The 17,745-nt window shown below is 33.4% G+C and overlaps 1 protein-coding gene across 1 annotated transcript; it reads left to right on the forward strand.

The window, feature by feature from the left end:
- Window positions 1-14,722: 14,722 nt before the first annotated feature.
- LOC139901029 (uncharacterized) lies at window positions 14,723-15,359 on the forward strand. Its single transcript, XM_071883770.1, has 2 exons — window positions 14,723-14,815; window positions 14,907-15,359. The coding sequence occupies exons 1-2, from the start codon at window positions 14,723-14,725 to the stop codon at window positions 15,357-15,359; spliced, it is 546 nt and encodes a 181-aa protein (XP_071739871.1).
- Window positions 15,360-17,745: the final 2,386 nt, after the last annotated feature.

Genomic DNA, 17,745 nt, shown 5'->3' on the forward strand with positions numbered 1-17,745 from the left:
AAAGTTACCCTGAATTTACTTGTCGTTAGGGTAGAAGGTGATTTCATCTCTTTCCGTAGTGTTGATTCCGTCAAAGTATAATTTGAGTCGATGACCGTTCACCTTGAAAGTTCCACCGTCTTTGCTATATAACTCTGCATATCCAGATGGAAAAACCTGTTTTATTATATATGGCCCGGTCCACCGGGATCTAAGTTTCCCAGGTGAAAACATAAAACGTGATTGGAAAACTAATACTTTATCCCCTTGTTCGAATTCTTTCCTTTCTTTGAATCGTGCATCGTGCCATCTCTTAGTTTTCTCTTTGTATGTTTTAGAGTTTTCATAAGCTTGTAGTCTTAATTCATCTAATTCATTAAGTTGTAAGGATCGATTTTCTCCGGCTTCCACAAGGTCAGTGTTACATTCTCTTAGAGCCCAATATGCCTTGTGTTCAACTTCGACAGGTAGATGACATGCCTTACCATAAATTAATCGGAAAGGTGTAGTACCAATGGGCGTTTTGAATGCAGTTCTAAATGCCCAAAGCACATCATCTAACTTTCGATGCCAGATTTTAGGATTGTTTTTAACCGTTCTTTCTAAAATTCGTTTAAGACCTCGATTTGTGTTTTCAACTTGGCCACTCGTTTGAGGGTGGTAAGAAGTTGAGAAACGATGATTAACTTCGTACTTTTTAAGTACTTTCTCGAGTAATTGATTTGTAAAATGAGTTCCACGATCACTGATTAATGCTTTTGGAATCCCAAAACGTAAAAATAGGTTTTTTAGGAAGTTCACAACAACACGGGCATCATTTATGGGTAAAGCTTTTGCTTCGGCCCATTTAGAAACGTAGTCAACTGCCACAAGGATGTATTTACATTTATTCGATGCGGGAAATGGACTCATGAAGTCAATACCCCAAATGTCAAATACTTCACATACAAGAATGCCTTTTTGTGGCATTTCGTCCCTTTTTGAGATATTACCGGATCTTTGACATGCATCACATATTTTAACCATGTGGTGTGCATCTTTAAAAATGGTTGGCCAATAAAAACCTGAGTCAAAGACCTTCTTAGCTATATAGCTAGGTCCGAAATGACCACCTGCTGGGCCATGATGACAGTGCTCCAATATTTGGTGAGCTTCTTTACCATATACGCATCAGCGGATAACTTGATCCGCTCCTATTCGAAAAAGATTAGGATTTTTCTAGAAGTAAAACTTTAAATCAGCAAAGACTTTCTTTTTTTGCTGGTACGTTTGGTTTTTAATTAATTCTCCTGCAGCGAGATAGTTTGCAAAATCCGCAAACCATGGAACTTCAAATTCGGTTTCTATTCTCATTAGAAACTCATCGAGAAAAGTGTCATGAATAACTGACTCATCTAGTTTTTCTAGGTCGGGATTCTCAATACGAGACAAGTGATCAGCAGCGAGATTTTCAGCACCCTTTTTATCCTTGATTTCTATATCAAATTCTTGTAAGAGAAGAATCCAATGTATCAATCTAGGTTTTGCATCTTGTTTCTTGAAAAAGTACTTTAGGGCTGAATGATCGGTAAAAACAATCATTTTGGATAACACAAGATATGATCTAAATTTATCAAAAGCAAATACAATTGCAAGGAGTTCTTTTTCTGTAGTCTTATAGTTGAATTGTGCTCTTGTTAGTGTTTTACTTGCATAATATATTGGTTGAAATTTGTTATCTTGGCGTTGTCCTAAAACGGCTCCTAGTGCGAAATCACTAGCATTACACATTAGTTCGAATGGTTTGGACCAATCGGGAGATACTATGATAGGTGCATTCGTAAGTTTATCTTTTAGAATGGAGAAAGCTTGTAAGCATTCGTCATTGAAGTCGAATGTACTATCATTCTTAAGAAGTTTAGTCATGGGTCGAGCAATTTTGGAAAAGTCCTTTATGAATCGTCGATAGAATCCCGCATGACCTAAGAAACTACGAATTCCTTTAACGTTAGTTGGAGGAGGAAGCTTTGAGATTACATCGATCTTAGCTTTGTCTACTTCCATTCCATCTCGAGAAATCTTGTGTCCTAAAACAATGCCTTCCTTCACCATGAAGTGGCATTTTTCCAAATTTAAAACAAGATTTGATTCCTCACAACGAATTAACATTCGCTCGAGGTTTGAAAGGCATGAATCAAAGGAGTCTCCAAAAATAGAGAAATCGTCCATAAAGACTTCCATACTTCCTTCTATCATGTCGTGAAATATTGCCATCATACACCTTTGAAAGGTGCCTGACGTGTTGCATAATCCGAACGGCATTAGTCGGTATGCGAAGGTACCAAATGGACAAGTAAAAGTTGTCTTGTCTTGGTCTTTTGAATCAATGGGAATTTGAAAATAACCAGAGAATCCATCAAGGAAACAATAGTACTCTTTTTCCGCTAAACGTTCTAGCATTTGGTCAATATAAGGAAGTTGGAAATGATCTTTCCTTGTGGCGTCATTTAAACGACGGTAGTCTATACAGACTCTTCAACGAGTGACTGTTCTTGTAGGAACGAGTTCATTCTTATCATTAAGGATGACAGTTGTACCCCCTTTCTTTGGTACCACTTGAACAAGACTAACCCATGGGCTATCGGATATAGGGTATATTAACCCGGCATCAAGTAACTTGATAACCTCCTTTTTGATAACTTCTTTCATGTTAGGGTTTAACCTTCGTTGTCTTTATACCACGTGTTTAAAATCTTCTTCCATTAGAATCTTATGAGTACAATAAGCGGGGTTAATCCCTGGAATATCTCTTGTTTTCCAAGCAATTGCTTTCTTGTGTGTTTTTAGAATGGACATTAACCGACTCTTTTCGTTATCGGAGAGTTTTGATGAAATTATAACAGGTAATTGTGACGTACCTTGGAGATAAGCATACTCCAAATGTTCTGGGAGTTCTTTAAGTTCCAAGGTTGGTGGTTCTTCCAAGGAAGATTTTATCTGGAACCTATTACCATCGGTAATTTCTTCAAAAGTTTCATCTTCCTTGAGAATTTCTTCCTCACAGCAATCTTCATCGATGACTACTTTCAACAATTTGTCAAGTTAAAGCTCTACATCAAATTCATCACTTTCACTCATTGGGGTGAAGTTCAAGGTGACTATATTTAGTAATTCTTGCAATTCTTTTTCAACACAACAATCAACAATGTCTACCTTATAGCATTCGTCATCGGAAGAGATAGGTTGTTTCATAGCTTTATCTATGTTTAAGGTAACTCTATCTTCCCCTACACATAGACTAAGTTTTTTTATCTTTAACACGCACAATTGCGTCGGCGGTATTTAGAAAAGGTCGCCCTAGAATTAGGGGAACTTTGCTATCTTCTTCCATTTCAAGGACAACGAAATCGGCAGGAAAGATTAAATGATTAACTTTAACCGGTAGGTTTTCGGCAATACCAATAGGATAGTTAAAAGTTCTATCGGCTAGGCGTATACACATCCTAGTTGGTTTTAGATCACCTAGGTTTAATTTTAAGTACAAGGAGTGTGGCATAAGATTAATACTTGCCCCTAAGTCAGCTAATGCATCGTACATTACTGAATCTCCCATTAGACACGGAATAATGAAACTACCAGGATCTCCGAGTTTCGGTGGCATCTTTTACTTTTGCAAAATTGCTGAGCATTCCTCATTGAGGAATGTGGTTGAAACTTCTTCATATTTACCTTTATCGGCTATGAGATCCTTGAAAAACCTTCCATAATTTGGCATACCCGCAAGAACATCTACAAGTGGTACATTGATACAAATTTTCTTAATCATTTCGGCAAACTTGTTGTATTGTGCTTGTAATTTATCTTTCTTCAAACGTTGTGGGTATGGAATTGGATGTTTGTATTATTTTAATGGTGGTTAAGTTTTAGGTGCACTTGTGGTTGGCACCTTATCCTCTTCCACGGAAGAATCTTTTTTTATTTGGAATTGGAATAGAAATAGGAACATGAGGCTTTGGAACATCGAGGTTAACGGTTAACCCACTTCTCGTAGTTATGGAATTTACTTGCTCATTCCTTGTTTGACTGTTGTTGGGATTCACTTGAGTATTTGAGGGAAGAGCGCTTGGCGGTCTCTCTGATAGTAACTATGAGATCCTTCCAACATCTCTTTCTAAATTCTGTATCATAGCTTGTTGATTTCGAATTTGCTGAGTTTGAAGTTCCGTAGTTTGCTCATGCTTAACCATAAAATCTCTCAAAAGATCTTCTAAACTGGATTTCTTATCGGGTTGTGGTTGTATAGGTGCTTGTGGTTGTGGTTGATTATGTTGGAAATTATTTTGGTAATTTCGTTGAGGTTGATTTCAGTTGTTTAGGTGATTGTAATCCGGTGGTGTATTTCTTTGATTTTGATTTGAGAAATTCCGGTTATTTTGGTAAACCGGATTTCCTCCTTGGTAATTATTGTTTGAACCTGAAGGTCCTCCTAATTGATAGTTGTTGATAGGAGGATATTTCCGGTTCATTACTTCAACCTCCGGAAAATCGTTGAAATTCATTTCACCTTTTCACAAGTAACCTGAGAAATTCGCTTGCTCTTCTATTGTTGTTTGATCACAATCTCTAGTAAGGTGAGGACCTTGGCACAATTCACACCCTACCCTAATAGCATGCATTTCCTTGGTAACCTTCTTAATTTGCCTTCCTTGATTTGCCAATTGAACTTTTAAAGCAGCGATTTCATCGTTGCTTTCAATACTAGCAATGGTTGATGATCTAGAGAATTTCATCTCTTGATGCCAATTATGAAAATGTGCTGCTATATTGGCAATGATTGTGTGCGCTTCTTCAGGCATTTTTTCATGATTGACCCTCCTGCTGCAACATCTATATCCTTTCGAGTAGCCACATTGACTCCTTTAAAGAATATTTGGACTTTTTGGAATGTATTCAACCCGTGTTGAGGACATACCCTAAGCATTTTATTGAATTGCGTCCAAGCTTCATAAAGAGTCTCATTAAGCTTTTGCTTGAAGTGATTTATATCACTTTGCAACTTTGGTGCTTTTGAAGCAGGGAAGAACTCTGACAAAAACTTATCCATCATATCATTCCAGTCTTCGAGATAACCTTCTGGTAATGAGTCTAGCCAATCTCTTGATTCATCTTTTAACGACCATGGAAAGATTTTTAAACATGCGACTTCATCGGAGAAATCTTTGATCTTGAATAGCTTGCAAATGCTTACAAACTTACGAAGATGCTCGTTAGCATCCTCATTTGAAGCTCCACCAAATTGGCATGTATTAGTCACCATGTGGAGGAAATGACCCTTTATTTCAAAGTCATCAGTCATCGTAGGTTGAATAATTGCGTGGCCTTGACCTGTTCTTGTCGCCTTCATTAATGCATCCATCGTTTGATTTGTAGTAGCCATCTCTTCTTCTTCTTTAATAACTGGCTCTATGATTGGTTGAATAACTGGTTCAGAGTTAGAATCCAATGAAAGTGATTCTAAACCCTCAGCGAGAGACTCTACTTCTTGAGCTCTTAAGCGTTCGTGAAATTCCCTTTCGGGTTTATGATATGAAGGAGTTAAATCAGTGTTGGAAGAACGTAAATTCATGCATTAATTTCTATTATGCAATCACAACAGCAAAAGCTTTTCTAATAATTGAATTCCTTCAAAAGGATCGAATAACATAAAAACAATGATAAAAACCTTTAAACAAACAAATTTTCCTTCTGATTTTGCTCACGTTTCGAATAGCCAAAAGATGCAGCAGAGGGGCAGGATTCGTTTGGTCCCAATATAATTGATTACTGTTTGGCTCCAATAACCCAGTCCACGTACAAATCCAACTACTACTACGAATCAGAAAAATTATCTATTTATTTAACTGCCAACTCCCCAGCAGCGGCGCTAAAAAGTTGATGTGGTGAAACTATACCTTTATTTATGAATGGATTTGAGAGATTTTGTTACACGAATTATTTTATTATATATATGGTGTTTTAATGAATTCGGGTTGATTTCACACATATATAGGCAACTAGTCCTACCTGCGTAGTTTAGTTTTATAGGAAAATCCGATTCGTTCCATAGGGAGATGGAGTGTTTAATGGTTTTTAATAGTCTTTGAAGTTAAACTAATTTAAAGGGGGTTTTAGATTAGGAATTTATATTTAGCATAATAATAATAAAATATAACTTAATCTTAATTTAATTGAACTACTTATTAATTAAAATTACAAGATTACAAGATTTATAATCATTAACTTAAAAGTGAACTAATTGAAACTATATTATTTGTGATAGAACAATTTTATTACTAAATGGTAATAATTACAACAATAATTTTTAATAAAACTAAATGATTAGGAATTTGTTTTAAAAAATAAAATAAAATACAAATTTACTTAAATTAACTAAATAATAAGTTTTAATTAAATTAAAGATGAATTAAAGATAATTATAATAATTATACTAATTATAAATTAAATACTTTAAAAGTAATAATAAAAGATTTAATTAAAACTTAGATTTTAAACAGTATTCGTATCAGTACTGTATTAGTACATACGCATTTCGCTTGTATTTATACAAGTTTCGCGTATATTTTTGAAGATACGCATGTCGTGTGAATATCTACACGGTCCGCATATGGTGTATTCGATGTAACAAAACAGTAACTATTAAACTGATGTATATTGATTTATATTTTTTAATTTTAGCTGAATAATAATACGTAAAAATAATAATAATAATTATTTACAATATATAAATGGGAGTGTTTACTTAAATGTTTCACCTCTAGATCCATGGATTGTTTTGAAATTAAGCTCTATTAAAATGTTTTAGTATAAAAATTTATATTTTTCTTTCGAATATATAAAGTTTCAACTAGCTACATTAAATCTAATTTTCATTTGATCTTATTTAGATAGTTAATATTCTCAAGTATTTAAATTGAGACGTAACCCAGTTTTGACTTTCGCCAAAACCCAAATCATATCGGTTTCCCTTTTTACAATTTCACTATTATATAACTAATGATATTACCCAAACCACCGAACTTTATTTCTAAATTAGTATTAATAACTTATTCATAAGTTCGTCTAAATCACTTTTAATGTTGAAGCTTAATTTATATAAATAAAAATAACTTTCGTTATTTGAATCTAATAAATTAAGTGACAAGGGTTGAATATCTAAGTACATAATAATGGTTCTTTTAATTAGGCACAATGTTAAAAATACTTAAGTTACATTTTAATTTTTACAAATGATAACAATCCATTTCACTAGGGGCTCTACATCTTAGCAAACACTATGGAAATTTAGCTACTCATTATACTAGGGTAAACATAAAAATACAAGTATATAAACATAATAATAACGATAAAAATTGATAACGATAATTTTAATAGAATATAATTACGAAAATCTTCACTTTCATTAATTTCAAATGGTAGAAAATTACAATAACAACACCCTTACACTCGCACAATAATACCCTTAATCACGAACAATACACCCTTAATTTTGAAACTATCCTAAATATTGAACTTGAGAATTAATTGGAACTGTACTAAATTATACGGAGTACTAAAAATAAACAAGGATACTATGGAAAATAATTTATTTGTGATTCTCTCTGCTCTCTATCTCTGTGTCCCTCTGATAACAGTACTCGTATATATTAAAAACTGAGTAGTGGTAGGTGAGGGAATAAATGCTGGTGGATTTCTCTGTAAAGCTGGGCAAAGTATATGTATTTTAATAAAAAGTAACCGGCCCATGTGTAGATCCAATCTGAAGTTGGCCAAAACATTACGCGATCCGTATAGATGAGCACACGATCCGCGTAAGAGCAATAACATTACGCGTTCTGTGTAGTATGCCACACAATACGCGTAAGAACAAGTTTGAATCTGCATTTATAACATAACTTACGCGTTTCGCGTGAATACTTACACGATCCGCGTAAGTTGAAACAGAAATTTTTCTTATTATTATTATTTATTTATTTTTTTGTTCTTTGTTGATCCCGTGTTGACGTATATTGACTTGGAACTTTCATTTGAACTCTTTTTCTTCGATCATCTTTAACTTGCATTCGAGTAACATTATCTCGATATATATTTGGTTTAAATATGTCGTTTATCATCGTTTCTTCAAACTTCAAGCTCGTGTTTACTTTTGTTGTTTTTCTCGTGAATTATGCATTTGAATGTCTTCGTAAACGGTAAAAGCTGATGAAATATAAATGATATTGCGTTGAAATATATGTATGTTTAAAGCAATATCAATCATGTTCGAAGGGAGTCCCGGAATGATAGGGGATATTCTATATGCATCTTGTTAAGGTCGGTTACTAGGTGTTCATCATATGAATGATTTTTATCTCTATGTATGGGATGTATATTGAAATATGAAATCTTGTGGTCTATTATTAGGATTTGATAAATATAGGTTAAACCTATAACTCACCAACATTTTTGTTGACGTTTAAAGCATATTTATTCTCAGGTGATTATTAAGAGCTTCCGCTGTTGCATTCTATTACATGGACAAGATTTGGTGTCAGCATGCTTGTATAATATTGTTTAAAACTGCATTTGAGATTTATTTTGTTGTAACATATTAATATTTGTAAACCAATATGTATTGGTAGTGTGTAAGTGTGATATTTGTTAGATTATCATTTCTGGATAATCTAAGTGGTGTCTTGTTAACCTTGTCGATAAAATAAAGGTTATGGTTTATTTTAAAAACGAATGCAGTCTTTGAAAAATATCTCATATAGAGGTCAAAACCTCGCAACGAAATCAATTAATATGGAACGTTTATAATCAATATGAACGGGACATTTCACTCAACTCTGTATAGCTAACTCCAACATTACTACATATAGAGTGTCTATGGTTGTTCCGAAATATATATATAGATGGGTCGATATGATATGTCAAAACATTGTATTCGTGTCTATGGTATCCCAAGATTACATAATATATTAGAATACATGTATAATACAATATGATTTAGCTAGGATATGATTAATATAGATTTGTTACCAATTTTTACGTAGCTATAACAAGAAAAATTATCCAATCTTGTTTTACCCATAACTTCTTCGTTTTAAATCCGTTTTGAGTGTTTCAAGCTGCTATGGTTTCATATTGAACTTAAGTTTATGAATCTAAACAGAAAAAGTATAAGTTTATAGTCGGAAATACAGGTTACAAGTCATTTTTGTAAAGGTAGTAATTTCAGTCGAAAGAAGGACGTCTAGATGACCATTTTGGCAAAACATACTTCCACTTTGAGTTTAATCATGATTTTTGGATATAATTTCATGTTCATAAGAAAAATCATTTTCCCAGAAGAACAACTTTTAAATCAAAGTTTATCATAGTTTTTAATTAACTAACCCAAAACAGCCCGCGGTGTTACTACGACGGCGTATATCCGATTTTACGGTGTTTTTCGTGTTTCCAGGTTTTAAATCATTAAATTAGCATATCATATAGATATAGAACATGTGTTTAGTTGATTTTAAAAGTCAAGTTATTAGGATTAACTCTATTTGCGAACAAGTTTAAAATTAACTAAACTATGTTCTAGTGATTACAAGTTTAAATCTTCGAATAAGATAGTTTTATATGTATGAATTGAATGATGTTATGAAAATCATTACTGCCTTAATTTTAGTAGGTAAACCTACTGGAAATGAGAAAAATAGATCTAGCTTCAAAGGATCCTTGGATGGCTTGAAAGTTCTTGAAGTAGAATCATGACACGAAAACAAGTTCAAGTAAGATTTCCACTCGAAATAAGATTGTTATAGTTATAGAAATTGAATCAAAGTTTGAATATGAGTATTACCTTGTATTAGAAAGATATATTACTGTAAATAAGAAAGATTTCTTGAGGTTGGATGATCACTTTACAAGATTGGAAGTAAGCTAGCATACTTGGAAGTATTCTTGATTTTATGAAACTAGAACTTATAGAATTTATGAAGAACACTTAGAACTTGAAGATAGAACTTGAGAGAGATCAATTAGATGGAGAAAATTGAATAATGAAAGTGTTTGTAGGTGTTTTTGGTCGTTGGTATATGGATTAGATATAAAGGATGTGTAATTTTGTTTACTTGTAAATAAGTCATGAATGATTACTAATATTTTTGTAATTTTATGAGATATGTCATGCTAGTTTCCAAATGATGGTTCCCACTTATGTTAGGTGACTCACAAGGGCTACTAAGAGCTAATCATTGGAGTATATATACCAATAGTAAATACATTTAGAAGCTGGGTATTGTACGAGTACGAATATGAGTGCATACGAGTAGAATTGTTGATGAAAATGAATGAGGATGTAATTGTAAGCATTTTTGTTAAGTAGAAGTACTTTGATAAGTGTCTTGAAGTCTTTCAAAAGTGTATGAATACATATTAAAACACTACATGTATATACATTTTAACTGAGTAGTTAAGTCATCGTTAGTCGTTACATGTAAGTGTTGTTTTGAAACCTTTAGGTTAACGATCTTGTTAAATGTTGTTAATCCATTGTTTATTATATCTAAAGAGATGTTAAATTATTACATTATCATAATATTATGATGTATTAGTATATCTTAATATGATATATATATAATTAAATGTCGTTACAACGATAATCGTTATATATATGCCTCGTTTCGAAATCCTTAAGTTAGTAGTCTTGTTTTTACATATGTAGTTCATTGTTAATGTACTTAATGATATGTTTACTTATCATAATACCATGTTAACTATATATATATATATATATATATATATATATATATATATATATATATATATATATATATATATATATATATATATATATATATATATCCATATATATGACATCATATAGTTTTTACAAGTTTTAACGTTCGTGAATCACCGATCAACTTGGGTGGTCAATTGTCTATATGAAACCTATTTCAATTTATCAAGTCTTAACAAGTTTGATTGATTAACATGTTGGAAACACTTAATCATGCAAATAACAATTTCATTTAATATATATATACATGGAAAAGTTCGGGTCACTACATTGGGGACTGATCTTAGAGTGTTCTTAAGGGCACTAATGTGTGGGGTGGTTTGGTTAGACGAAGATAAATATAAAATTCGTCGAAAACCGGCACCCGAGGCTCAAGATATGTCCCGACGAACGTTTTTATTAAACTTATGGTTAAAAGATCTAACTTATGATATAAATAATGATTTTCATTATTATTAATTTACTTATAAGATAAAAGTAATTATTTTAATTTAAGACTTATGAAATATATATTTATTATATCATTTATTAATTACTTTATAATTTAATTAAATTTTAATTAAACTTTTGATTAATAATAATTTTATTATTAATGAAAATACTTGTGATAAATATTAAACTTATGTTATGAGATTATTATTATGAGACTTATAATAAAGATTAAATAATTATTTAATTATTATAAGGCTTAGTTATTATTTAATTATAATTTAATTATTAAATACTTATGGTTTAATAATTATAATTAAATACTTATGATATGATTAATAATTCATTATTTATTAATAATACTTATGGTATGATTAAAAATTTATTATTAATTAATAATACTTATGTTATGACTAATATTTAATCAATTAATTAAATACTTATGTTATATTAATTATATCATTTAAACTTATGTTAACTTTAATAATTCAATTTAATTTATTTAAACTTATGTTATGACATAATTATACATATATGACTCTAAATAACATTATAACTTATATTATTATTATAACTTATACTTTAAAAATTAATGTTGACTATGTTTGACCAAGGTTGACTTTCGAGTTGACTTTCGGTTGACTTTGACTTTCAGTTGAATTTTGTTGACTTTCTAATTAAGAAAACTTTCCTAACTTAAAAACTTTCCAAAAATAGAAACTTTCTAAATAGGGAAACTTTCTAAATATAGAAACTTTCCTAAAATAGAAACTTTCCAAAAATAGAATTTTTACCAGAAATGGAAACCTGCCAAAAATAGAAACTTCCTAAAAATAGAAAGTACGTGTTTTTACGCTGTCCTGATCAAACCGAAGCATACTGAGTGTTGTTCTATGTTTACTTACGACAAGTACTATAGCTATCATACTAAGACTTGACCTAAGTTAGTTATTTATATCGACCTACTTTATTTTTAGGTCGGCGTTGTGATCATTCTTGATCATTTTACTTCGTGCAGTTCACGTATCTGTGTTATTACTTCGTTTACGTTAAGGTGAGTTATAGTCCCATTTTTCTATTTTAAATCTTTTGGGATGAGAATACATGCATTTTATTTTTCATATTAGACACAAGTGGAAGTTGGTTTAAATTATTCGTTGTGAGTCGAACAAAAATATTCCCTAATCTGGTAATTGTAATCACTGGTTTCTACTGGTGAATGTGAATCCTATGGATAGATCTATTGGGTTTGACAACCCGATTTCAAGCTAGTCGCGCTAGCAATTTATAATCAGAATGTATTAGTACTTCGTAATTATTTGAAGATATACCTGTTCAGTGTATATTGTTGTTTGGTAAGGGTGGAATTGGTTAAGTGGTTACCAGGTGCCTCATGGATAATGGAATAATGTTTGTATATGTTTTCGAGCATATAATTTTGTGGTCCAAAATGAGTTTTTATGTTTTCAAACATAAATTTTTATGGTTTAATTTAAATATTATTTTCAATATTAAACCTATAATTCACTCAATATTTATTGACAATTACTCGCATGTTTTATTCTCAGGTTCATGATTGATTGCTTTCGCTGTGCTTAGAGAGTCTGCATATTTATGATGGCAGCTTTTGTTAAACATTAACTTGCATTCTATTTTGAAACATTAAATTGTGGGTGGTTGTTGACTTTGTTTTGGTCAACTTTTGGTTAAGAATTTATGTATGGTTTTTCTAAACTTACATATTTTGGGTAGGTTTCCTTTATAGGAAATCATTTTTAAATAAAGAATGCAAGGTTATTTATCAAATTTATATAGAGTTATGATCAAGCTGTGGGACTAAGATAACGACGGTCGTCAAGTGTACTTTGACGGGTCGTTAAAGTTGGTATCAGAGCTTTGGTTGTAGAGAATTAGGCTGCATTGATGTCATTACCAGAGTCAATAGGGTGCATTAGTGAGTCTAGTCTACAGCCTGGCCTATAATATATTATTATATGTGATTATTTGTATCGTATTGGTATGTATATTATTTTCATATACGTACATCTTCTTTATATGTTCTGAATCCGGGAGGAACTCCCATTCCGATTTACACGTATTCTCCGACTCATGCGATTTATCTTTATAAGAACACCTCGGAAAGTGAAACCGAGGGATGTAATTCTTGACTTCTGAAATTCTCGACATTTCTATGTCATCTATTATGGTTATGTGTTTGACGTTTGAGTTATATTATGCAAGATGTCATTCTTGACTTCTAAAGGCTCGGCATTTCAATGTCAGCTATTATGTTTAGGTATATAACATTCTTGTTATATTACGTGCCTTTATGCCTTTGTGCTTTGGGTTGCCAATCGGAAACGTCATTCTTGACATTTGAAGATTTTGAGACTTCAAATACATTTTATGTCATCGTTACTCTTATTCATTACTTTTGATGTTTTTGTCTTTTGCGCTATACTTAGCACATTGTTTAAGAAATCGTTTTAAAGAAATTGTGTGGAAATTCGAGGTTGATCGCGTGTCCAGACCTCATGTAGTGCTATTGGAATAGAACTATGAATTAGTATAATATAATGACGTCATGCCAACGTGGTTATATTACGTTAATTCATATAGAAATTTCAATATTGTGACATGAGGAATAGAAAGCGAGTCAAAGAAAATTTTTACACCACTCATTCAGAAATTCCAATGCTATTACATGAGGAATGAGAATACTCATTATCTTATTTATGGATATACGAAGAACTCGTTTTAACTAAACTATCCATCCCGTGCTTATAGGTAGAATTACAGTCTCTCATATACCATAAAGGTTGTGAAGTGAGGAGATGTGGAATTTTACATTCATTCTTGTTAACGGCATACCTCTTATTCCTTAATAATCATCATCGCTTGTTGAATCTAGGTTCACCCTATTACACTATGTTTAATTAAATGTTAGTTCGATACTCACCACCATATCCTTGCTGGGAGGCACGGTACTTATTCTTATGTGATTAGTAGTGACACCCCCGAAATTTCCTAAAGCATGCATCTTGTTATCTATTATTACGCTTTTGGGCGTAGGTATTCATATGATTTCCATGACCACATTTGGAAGTTCAACAGAGATAATCGACAATCACTTGTAGGAATTTTAGTTGAACCCTCAAGCGTCGAACTTATAAACACCTTACTATTTCGTCCCTTATGTTAAGATGGTAATTATCTCACAGACATAACCTTTTGAAGAATCAAACCTATCTACGGGTATCTTTTGATTAACATGACCAAGAAAATTTTCACGCTCGTGCGTTCATTAAATAGCATATTGCTCGGCCTCATGCGAGTAATAATGTTGTACTCGACTGAAAATCGTTCACGATGAATTTAAAACCTAGGGTGAGATACATCCTCTGAAGTTCTCCCATTTGCCTGCGGGCTGTGGATATGAACTAAATTCATCCTAAATTACATCCAAAAACTACTATGATAATATTTTTCTCAGCTAGAGAGGCTCACATGGATCCTGATTTTGATGATAGTGTTTTTATGATTTTGAAGTTGTTTAGCACTGGTACGGTAGAAGCCGTATATCCGAGGAATTTGGGTGCTGTGACTTATAATCCATCAATAACCATGGATGTTAAAAATTCTATAGAACCATGTAATGGTAAACTGATGAAGGTAGTTGAATAATTTGAAGTTGTGCTTTGGATTAACGAGAAGGTCATTTGAAGATGACCTCATACCAATAAAGCTAAAGAGATTTGATGTCGTATTTGGCGAGGATTGGCTGTCGAAGAATGGAGGTGGGATCGTTTGCCTTGGTAAACCCATTCATATTCCTCAAGTAGATGGAGAACCATTAATGATCTTCAGAGATAAGAAATACAAGCAGTTGAATCTTATCTGGTGTTCGAAAGATCAAAAGTACCTAAGAAAAGGTTGTAATATTATTCTTGCTCATGTGAGCAAACCCGACTTAGAAGAAAGGCGACTGGATGATGTGGTTGTCGTTAGAAATTTCCCTGAAGTATTTTCCGAGGATTTACCTGGACTTATGCCGCATCGCGCAGTAGAATTTCAAATTGATCTCGTACCTGGTGCTGATCTTGTAGCACGTGCTCCTTATAGACTCACCCCTTCCAAACTTTAAGAATTGTTAAGTCAACTTCATGAGTTGCTAGACAAAGGTTTCATTTGTCCCAGTGCGTCCCCTTGGGGAGCTCCTATTTTGTTTTTAAAAAGGAAAGAGGGTTCGTTTCGGTTGTGCATTGATTATCGCGAGTTGAACAAGCTTACTGTTAAGAATTGTTACCCTCTTCCGAGAATTGATGATCTGTTTGATCAGCTTCAAGGTTCATCCATTTATTCTAAGATTGATCTCAGTTCCGGTTATCACCAATTGCGCGTCAAAGAAGCCGACATTCCAAAAACCGCTTTTCGTACCCGTTATGGTCACTACGAATTTCTTGTTATGCCGTTCAGATTGACTAACGCACCTGCAGTGTTCATGGACCTCATGAACCGTGTGTGTAGACCTTATCTGGACAAATTCGTTATCATTTTCATCGATGATATTCTTATATATTCCAAGACTGATCAAGAGCACGAAGAGAAATTTGAAGTTAGTTCTTGATTTGTTAAGAAAAGAGCAACTGTATGCTAAGTTCTCTGAGTGTGCTTTCTGGTTAAGAGAAGTTCAATTCTTTGGACATGTTGTTAGTAAACAGGGAATTCAAGTTGATCCTGCCAAGATTGAGGCAATTGAGAAGTGGGAAATTCCGAAGACTCCCACTCAGGTTCGTCAGTTTCTAGGGTTGACAGGCTATTATAGAAGGTTCATTCAAGATTTTTCACGAGTAGCGAAACCTCTAACTGCTTTAACGCATAAGGGGAAGAAGTACGAGTGGAAAAATGAACAAGAGACTACTTTTCAAACTCTGAAGAAGAAGTTAACTTCTGCTCTGATATTATCACTACCTGAGGGTAATGATGATTTTGTCGTCTATTGTGATGCTTCGCGTCAGGGCTTTGGTTGTGTTTTGATGCAACGAATGAAAGTCATTGCTTACGCATCACGTCAGTTGAAGGTTCATGAACAAAATTACACGACCCATGATTTAGAATTGGGAGCTGTTATATTCGCACTTAAAATTTGGAGACATTACTTATATGGGGTCAAAAGTACAGTGTACACTGATCACAAAAGTCTTCAACATATCCTTGATCAAAATAGTTGAATATGAGACAGCGAAGATGGGTTGAGCTATTGAACGATTATGATTGTGAACTCCTTTATCATCCCGGAAGAGCCAACATTGTGGCTGATGCTTTGAACCGAAAAGAGAGTTTTGAACCTCGTAGGTTTAGAGCCTTGAATATGACTATTCGAACAAACCTCGCAAGGCAGATTCTTGCAGCCCAACAAGAAGCCTTGAAGGTGGAGAATTTTGCGAACGAGAAGGTTAGAGGCTTTGGTAAGCAATTTGAGGTACGAGCAGATGGTACTCGGTATTTTGCGAGACGTCTTTGGGTTCGAAATTTGGTGATTTGCGACAACTTGTTTTAGATGAAGCTCATAAGTCTAGGTACTCTATTCATCCTGGTTCAGGAAAGATGTATCAGGATCTTAAGGAGCTATACTGGTGGCCCAACTTGAAAGCTGATGTGGCTACTTATGTGGCTAAGTATTTGACCTGTGCTAAGGTCAAAGCTGAACATCAGAAACCGTCTGAACTTCTGGTGCAACCTAAGATTCCCGAGTGGAAGTGGGAAGGTATTACGATGGACTTTATTACAAAGTTACCGAGAGATGTGGGTGGTAATGATACCATTTGGGTGATTATTGAACAACTCACTAAGTTAGCTCATTTCTTGCCTATTAAGGAAACAAATTTGATGGAGAAGCTTACTCGTATGTATTTGAAAGAGATTGTTTCAAGACATGGTGTTCCCGTGTCAATTATTTCATACCGAGACAGTCGACTCACTTCGAGGTTTTAGCAGTCTTTATAGGAAGCTTTGAGAACAAAGTTGGATATGAGCACCGCTTATCATCCACAGTAGGATGGTCAGAGTGAAAGGACCATTCAAACGTTGGAAGACATGTTACGAGCATGCGTCATTGATTTTGGTAATGGGTGGGATAGATATTTGCCACTAGCTGAATTTTCTTATAATAACAGCTATCATGCAAGTATTAAAGCCGCACCGTTTTAGGCTCTGTATGGTAGAAAGTGTAGGTATCCTATCTGTTGGAATGAGGTTGGGGATGCTCAACTCACAGGCCCAGAAATTATTCATGAGACTACCGAGAAGATCATGCAGATTAAAGAAAGGTTAAGAACCGTCAAGAGTCGGCAAAAGAGTTATGCCGATGTTAGAAGGAAATCTTTAGAATTTCAAGTTGGTGATCGTGTCATGTTGAAGGAATCACCTTGGAAGGGTGTGGTACATTTTGGTAAGAGGAAAAAGTTGAATCCTGGATTTGTTAGACCATTTGAGATTATCGAAAGAATTGGACCCGCGGCTTATCATTT

The sequence above is a fragment of the Rutidosis leptorrhynchoides genome, chromosome 3, assembly GCF_046630445.1.
Source record: "Rutidosis leptorrhynchoides isolate AG116_Rl617_1_P2 chromosome 3, CSIRO_AGI_Rlap_v1, whole genome shotgun sequence".
Classification (NCBI taxonomy): Eukaryota; Viridiplantae; Streptophyta; class Magnoliopsida; order Asterales; family Asteraceae; genus Rutidosis; species Rutidosis leptorrhynchoides.

Bases quoted from the DNA above. Each gene is read 5' to 3' on its own strand.
- LOC139901029 (XM_071883770.1), top strand. From the start codon at position 14,723: ATGGATCCTGATTTTGATGATAGTGTTTTTATGATTTTGAAGTTGTTT. The intron at 14,816-14,906 runs GTGACTTATAAT...AATAATTTGAAG, and splicing joins ATCCGAGGAATTTGGGTGCT to TTGTGCTTTGGATTAACGAG.